Source organism: Nematostella vectensis, chromosome 2, assembly GCF_932526225.1.
Source record: "Nematostella vectensis chromosome 2, jaNemVect1.1, whole genome shotgun sequence".
NCBI classification, from domain to species: Eukaryota; Metazoa; Cnidaria; class Anthozoa; order Actiniaria; family Edwardsiidae; genus Nematostella; species Nematostella vectensis.
The window spans coordinates 7,389,533-7,396,983 of record NC_064035.1 but is presented as its reverse complement, the minus strand read 5'-3'; the positions used below and the strand labels follow the sequence as shown (position 1 = coordinate 7,396,983).

The following is a 7,451-nucleotide window of genomic DNA, read 5'->3' as shown; positions in this document are numbered from 1 at the left end:
ACTCTTCGCGGACATGTATTCAACAACATGGAGCTGCCGTGCCACTCGACTCCCTATCCACGCTATGGGCAGTATAACGGTGCTTAACCTGTTGCTGCTCGCCATAGAAAGGTACTGTGCGATATACCACCCTTTCTCCATTCCGTCTGAATCCACGATGAAGATATACGTCTTGGGGACCTGGCTGGGAGGCGGTCTGGTGGGTTCACTACAGGTTATGACATTAGATGCCATCCCGGCGTCCATAAGTCCAACTGAATACACCATTTCCTGCAAGTCTGTCACGGATACACTTCTCAAGAAATGCCTATCAACTAGCTTTACTGTTATTATTTTTGTTATTCCTTGCAATGTTATCCTGTTTACATCCACGAAAATACTCAAATATCTAAGGGACCGGGAAAAAAAGGTTGAAAACGGAAAAGGAGTATATCTACACAAATCTCAAGCTTGGCGAATCAAAGAGACTAAAGTTTGCGTGAATATCCTCCTTACATTTGCTGTACCGTACCTATTCTACATCATTTACGGGGTAGTGACAAATATGATTGTTCAACCGAATTACAGCGCGTACACCGATTACTGCCTTCGTCGAACCCAGGGGACCTTGGTGATGCTGAACTGTGCTATGACGCCAGTTGTGACTCTCTACGGAGGAAGGCAATTCCGAGAAATGGCTCTGGAATCTATTCAGTTTATCACAATGAAACCCAGGCGTTCAGGCTCTGTATCTGTAAAATCGTCGAAAGAAAGGCAATCTGTAGAGACATCGCTTTGACGTGTAAACAAGTCTTTTTCTTCACCGTCACCAAATACAAGCACTTGCCGAAGAATCGGATTTTAGAATTACGAATTGGATGCGGGGCGGAGTTACCGGGCGTCACTTCGTCCACAAATTGAGTCAACTCGTCCACAAGTTGAGTCAACTCGTCCACAAGTAGAGTCAACTCGTCCACAAAAGTAGAGTCACTTCGTCCACAAACTGTGTCGTCCACAACAAACTCGTCCACAAATTGAGTCAACTCGTCCACAAGTAGAGTCAATTCGTCCACAAGTAGAGTCAACTCGTCCACAAAAGTAGAGTCACTTCGTCCACAAACTGTGTCGTCCACAACCAACTCGTCCACAAAAGTAGAGTCACTTCGTCCACAAACTGTGTCGTCCACAACCAACTCGTCCACAAGTAGAGTCAACTCGTCCACAAATGTAGAGTCACTTCGTCCACAAACTGTGTCGTCCACAACCAACTCGTCCACAAATTGAGTCAACTCGTCCACAAGTAGAGTCAACTCGTCCACAAGTAGAGTCAACTCGTCCACAAAAGTAGAGTCAATTCGTCCACACATAGTTTTCACAAAAATGTAGCCTAAGTGTTTTATATAAAAACGTCTAACTGTGAAAAAGAGAGTCTTTTTAGAACTTCATATGCACAGTTATTCGGAACGCCAATTCGACATAAAACATTGCATTAAAACGATATTTCATACATGTGTTAGGTCAATAAACAAATATTTGCCTTAAGATTTCTAAATTGTTTTGCCTAAATGTTCCCCATTTTTACTTGAATTATTCTAGCTAATTAAAATTTACGCAATTGGGTGCGTTACTGAAATCGCACAAAAATAACTAAACAATTCTTAATCTACGTATTCCGGGGATTAATAACTGTGCATATGAAGTTCTAAAAGACTCTCCTTTTCACAGTTAGACGTTTTTATATGAAACATTTATGCTACGAGGCTACATTTTTTTTTAAAACTATGTGTGGACGAGTTGACTCTATTTTTGTGGACGAGTTGACTCAATTTGTGGACGAGTTGGTTGTGGACGACACGGTTTGTGGACGAAGTGACTGGATACCGGGATATTGTGTGGGGCAGAGTCACCGGATACCCCCTCACCTATTTCCCCTATGACAAAGTTTTGATCCCTACTTGTCATTAGAATATCTATAGATCGAAAAATTCAGATCCATATGGGGTATTCATATCCAATATTTCTTCCCATAGATTTTTACACATTTATTGAAATATTCAAAATCATTTTTTAGCATTTAGCATGTTACAAAATTATATTGCTCAAATTAGCACAGGGAACCGAAGTGTGTAGTAGAGTACATATGTTATCACTTGACATACTTTACTCAATCTCAATATCAGTCCCACTTGTTATTTAAGTCCATAAAGTTTGACATGAATAAGTGCCTTATTTAGGGAAGGCACTTAAAGCGCCATTGCCACCAGTTTACCTCTGCAGGGCCGTTTGGAGGACCGACGGGAACCTCAACCGACAAGAGGCACTATAAGAATCTGCGAAAATTATCAGTCACATACTCAAAGAAACTTTCAATAGACAAATTACTTTTACAATTTTAAAATATTTTTCTCTTTTCTGTTAAAAATCATCAGAGACTGTTATGTAATTGATTGGAAGTAAACTGGTGACAATGTGGCTTTAATCGGAAATGCTTATTAGGCAGGCTTTAATATGAGTAATGTTTGTCAGTAATGTTTGATTGTCTAGTATTACAACACATACAGTATAATAAACCTGTGGGCTTATTGAGTGCTATGGATCATCTGTCTGACATTCATGTGGCTTTATGCGCTTTCGTCCATTCGTGGCTTCCTCTTCTCCTTCACTTAAAGCCTCCTCTAGGCTGACAGACCCTGGAGAGTGCAGTAGCAGAAGACTACTTGATACAAATGCAAGAGGTGGATGCTGATACTGGGTCTGAGATGTTTGTAATATTCTGAAATATGCAAAAAAAAAAAATTATATATGAGAAATTGAAGGTTCACTCCAGTAATTGTTGCGGCACACATGGAAACTTTACAAAAAGGACCCCTACTAAATTAAACAAAATACCTGAATACCCTTATTTAATAAAAAATATATAATGGAAAAAAATGTTCAAAAGGAATCGACCAAATTTACTGTATGTAATGCATCAGTCACTTGACAGCCCGGCCCCTGGACATACCAGGGAGGTAATGCAGTCATCAAACCTGTGATCCACCAGAGGTCGGGGGATTTTTTATAAGCCCTAGGCAGGCTGGAAAGGGGGCAGTAATTGGGCTTCACCCGTTTTTCCCCAGCATATTCAAATATAATCTTTTAACTTAGATACTTGCTTGCAAATCTAAATCTCTGATAGTATTGACTAAAGCTAACTTACTATTGATGTCTGTTGATTTTTAAATTGGGTGATAGCCTTTGCTGAAAATAAAAAGGGCCCGGAGGTGGGTGTACCACGCACCCGCTTTTTCCCGCCGAAGTTCAGGTAACTGAACATGGCAGCTCAACGAAAAGTATGGCTTTCGAAAGTGGGATGTTCTCGGAAAACACTGGTGCTATTGGGGTTTTAACAGCGTCACAGGCCCCGGTAGCCGGGAAAGTAACGAGCATTTAACACCACATGAATGTTAATTTCCCGGGGGTTGGTGTGCCGTGGTTTCAATTGACTGGTGCATAATCCGATCAACCACTACAAATTATTGCAACAAGTACATGTCACCCCACCTATGTACAAGCTGTCTTTATTCCAGGTTTCAATTACTACACAGAATGTGTAGTAATGTGTGTAGTACTCACGTCGTGTGCATACTGTTACTTGGTAAGTGTGATGCCGATGTAACTCGTGGATGTTTCCTCGCCATCGCTGCAACTCTGGTCTCTGTCAAACACTTGGAACTTGATGAAATCATCTGCAAATTAAACAGAGATATACTAAGACCAAATTGAATAAACAAGCTGCCTGGATGTTGCTTGAATACCCACCGATCGAGAGGTGAGGCGACAAGAAGTGCGGAGAGCAAACCGGGCAGTACATGCCGCCATTTTGTTATGGTTTGGTATTCAAAGAGCGCGTGCTCTCCTAGTGAAACCGCTGAGCTGTCACACAACACAACTCCAAAATTATAAAATGGCGGGCGATTTTAGTTTGATTCAGTTTTACAGCTTAGCGGTTATTTTGAGCCTGATCTGTTCGACTCTGTCCTCAAGTACTGAAGGAAAGGTTAAAGAATTAACTGATGCGAATTGGGACGAGGTACTTGAAGGCGAATGGATGATAAAATTGTAAGTTAGAAGAATGTGCAGTTGTTCTATCAGTAGTAAGATTATCTTCAATTTGTGAATAGAAATCCATTTATGGCCCATAATCCCCTTTTATTATTTCCTTCTTTCCCCCCCCTTCCCCCAAGACGGCAAAAGCTTTTAACTCCCCCAAATATAGTGAGAGATTCCATCCCTCCAAGAAAAAAATAAATAACGCTTGTCATACTTGTACCCTTCCCCCAGGGGATATTTTTTGGCAATTTCAGCTTTTTGAGCCACTGAGCCTGATTTAAAGTTTTGTTGTTGTTGTTGTTGTTGTTGTTGTTGTTGTTATTGTGTTGAGTCACCAAACTTGGATGTTTTCCAACTATAGCTATGCTCCATGGTGCCCAGCCTGCCAACATGTGGCACCAATATGGTCAGCATTTGCTGTCAAGTCCCAGCAGTTAGGGATTAATGTTGCTGAAGTGGATGTAACCCAGCAATCAGGTACATCTATTTCTTAGGGTTGGTTCTCAATAGGATGTAAACACAATGCATGTTATTTTCCTATTCTCACTGGAACTGCAAGCTCAAAAGAACTGTTTGTTCTTCTTGTGCTTGTGTTTAACTGATACTCACTTGTGTTGCAGTTGCACTTTTGTTATTTTGTGAACCAACCTTTAGGATCTAGGGATGGTCTTAAAGCCCTAGCAAAAAAAGACATGTTTATCACCAGAAGAACTTGTCATTCATTTGGCGCTTGTTGACTTGCATGTATCAGATATTTACATATTAACTACTTATTGAATCTTGTTCAAGGAATTATGTAATTTTTTACTGTTTCTTACTTTTCTCCTAGTTCGGTTGCACTCTTGTGTTATTGTGTACACATAACTATTGGGTGAATCACCAGTAGCATGCAACCAGTAGCTCCACACAGAAAAACATGCATCCAACAGCATGAGGAGACATTAGTTGCAATAAAGTATAACTTCATCTAGTTTAACTTTTTGTTATATCTAACCTTTCTTTCCCTTTTCCAGCTCTTAGTGGAAGATTTATGGTCTCATCATTACCAACTATTTACCAGTATGTATTCACAATGAGCACAAAGCAGGCCATGCCAAACAACATTGACCAATTACAGTTTGATAAATTCATAGCATAAATTCCTTCATAGCAAGTTTCCTAGTGTGCTGAGGGACGGTACTAGAGACCCTGTACATAGTAACAGTACCCGGCCCGAAGAAAACATTACAAACAGTGAAAAGCTTAGGGGGAAGGGTGGTCTTTTATTCCCAGGGATATCAGTTGTGCTTCTCTGTAGGTATACAGAGGCCGAAGTTTAGGGCTATGGCAAAAATGGTGGATGCTAGGAGTTGTGGTCCTATGCACTCCACTGATCTGCTCTTGAATTCTCCCAAACAAACGCTGATTTTCATAGCATAATGAAGGTCCAAAGGAAACTAAAACTAGTTTCTTCACAATTTCGCTTTTTCCTTCATTTCAAGCCCTTGTGATCAGAATTTTGTGTCACAGTCTTTTTTTGTCAATCTCTTTTTCTTACAATTTTTTCCCTTTTTTCAGTGTAAAGGATGGTCGGTTTTGCAAGTTTGAAGGATCACGATCGCTAGACGGTTTTGAATCCTTCATTATTGACGAAAAATGGCATCAAGTGGACCCCATTCCATGGTGGAAATCACCTGGGTCATATTTGTAAGTTGGCAGTAATACTCATTATATACAGACTGATGGGCAGACAGATGGGCAGAGTAAGAGATAAGAAGATAATTGCAGAAAAGCATGTTGAGAATTCAGTAGTATGAACTTAGAATTTTATGAGAATACTGACATAATATATAAAGACACATTTGAAAGAGAATACTCATGAAAGTGTTTGCATTTTAGAATGAGTGCCCTTGGCATTTTGTTCAAGATGTCCATGCTTCTTATGGTATGTATGGCTTCTCATTCCCTTTCTATCATTCCTGCTAATCTTTATACCTTGCCATTATCACAGAAAGCCCATGATGCACTGACAATAACTTATGGCCTGCCTTCCTACGTATCATATGCCATATTTGGAGTGTGCACAGTAGGATTAGGGCTTTGTTTAGGCCTGGTAAGTCAAGCATAATTAACTTTGATTTTTTACACCCCATGTACTAGAGATAAGAATGTGGAAAATATTTAAAACATTTTGCTCAAGACAGTTTCATGGTGTACTGTACATAACAAAGAAAAATGTTTTCCGTTTATTTTAATTAGTTATTCAAACAAAAGGTTTTTCTATGGTAGGTGCAGATTGGTTTTTACAGGACATACGCTGTATCCATGATCATCTGTAGTTTGGTGAAGTTTTTTTAAAAATTCCAGGTTCTTGTTTGTGTATCGGAGTATTTATTTGGAGGTCAAGCTGATCACCAAGAAAAGAAAAGAAAACCAACTGTGGAGAAGGCAGCAGAAGGGGAGGAAAGTAAAAAGGAGGAAGACAACAAGGAAGACAGTGGCCCAGTTAGGAAGAGGGTAAGTATTTCTCATGAGGGTATTTTCCGCGGCACTTCCTGGTTCTGCTGGTTCAACAGCAAGTCAAGCTGCATGCACAGAAGTATTACAAGATACTGTACTGTATGCCCAAGCAATATATTAATAATAAGGAAAATGTTGCGTTGAGATTTGATAACTTTTTTAAAATTTTCTTTCCTATAGAAAATACAAGCATCAACAGATTGATGGACTTATTTTTGATAAGTTGAGGTATAGAAAATTGTTAGACAAGTTACAGTAAACAGTAATAAGGTATTTGGTATAAAGGCAGCGACAGTGTACAGTGTAATGTATTTTGATGCAGCTGTTTTTACTTTTTTCTGTAAAACACTGGGTTACAGTACTTGTGTACAGGTTTGAATAAAAAAAAACACTCTACTACAGTACAAAATGAGACTGTCAATGTGGTCTTTAGGAGTGTTCATTAAATACCATGAGGGGAAGGGTAGATTTTGAGTCAGGAAAACCTAAAAATCAGAGATTCACCCAAGATTATGTTCCTTATAAAAGTGCATCCCAAATTCGTAAGGTGTGTCTTTTTAACTTTGATGTCAAAAGATGCTGTCAGTCAATTATTTCCAAGTAACAGTTTCTATTTCATACTTCCAATACCCCCCCCCTCCAAAAAAAATCTTGTTTTGTGTCTTAGCCCTCCCTCAGTGAATTCTGGCTGTTACTGCAGTACTTAAATTTTATATGTAGTGTTTGCATCAACAAATAATATGAGCTCCATTGGGAAATTTGAGTACTGAAATAACAAAGGAATACTCTTGTAAACTTGTAAAAGAAGTCTTTCTACTGCATGCATTCAACTCCTCAAGGAGAAAATACAAAGAAGGAGCTTACAGTTTGATGTTAGTGCA

General features: G+C 39.3%; 2 protein-coding genes across 2 annotated transcripts; one reads left to right on the top strand and one right to left on the bottom strand.

Annotated features, from left to right (window-relative positions):
- Positions 1-2,006: 2,006 nt before the first annotated feature.
- Positions 2,007-3,892, bottom strand: LOC116619267. The gene is made up of 3 exons (XM_032383881.2): positions 3,781-3,892; positions 3,595-3,707; positions 2,007-2,752 (listed from the first exon to the last, which is right to left on the bottom strand). The coding sequence occupies exons 1-3, from the start codon at positions 3,838-3,840 to the stop codon at positions 2,569-2,571; spliced, it is 357 nt and encodes a 118-aa protein (XP_032239772.1). The 5' UTR covers positions 3,841-3,892; the 3' UTR covers positions 2,007-2,568.
- On the top strand, positions 3,890-6,974 carry LOC5514375 (thioredoxin-related transmembrane protein 1). The gene is made up of 8 exons (XM_032383880.2): positions 3,890-4,080; positions 4,433-4,548; positions 5,085-5,130; positions 5,629-5,757; positions 5,950-5,995; positions 6,062-6,163; positions 6,418-6,567; positions 6,751-6,974. Exons 1-8 carry the CDS (start codon positions 3,926-3,928, stop codon positions 6,772-6,774), a joined length of 768 nt encoding a protein of 255 aa, XP_032239771.1. The 5' UTR covers positions 3,890-3,925; the 3' UTR covers positions 6,775-6,974.
- The last annotated feature ends 477 nt before the right edge of the window (positions 6,975-7,451 follow it).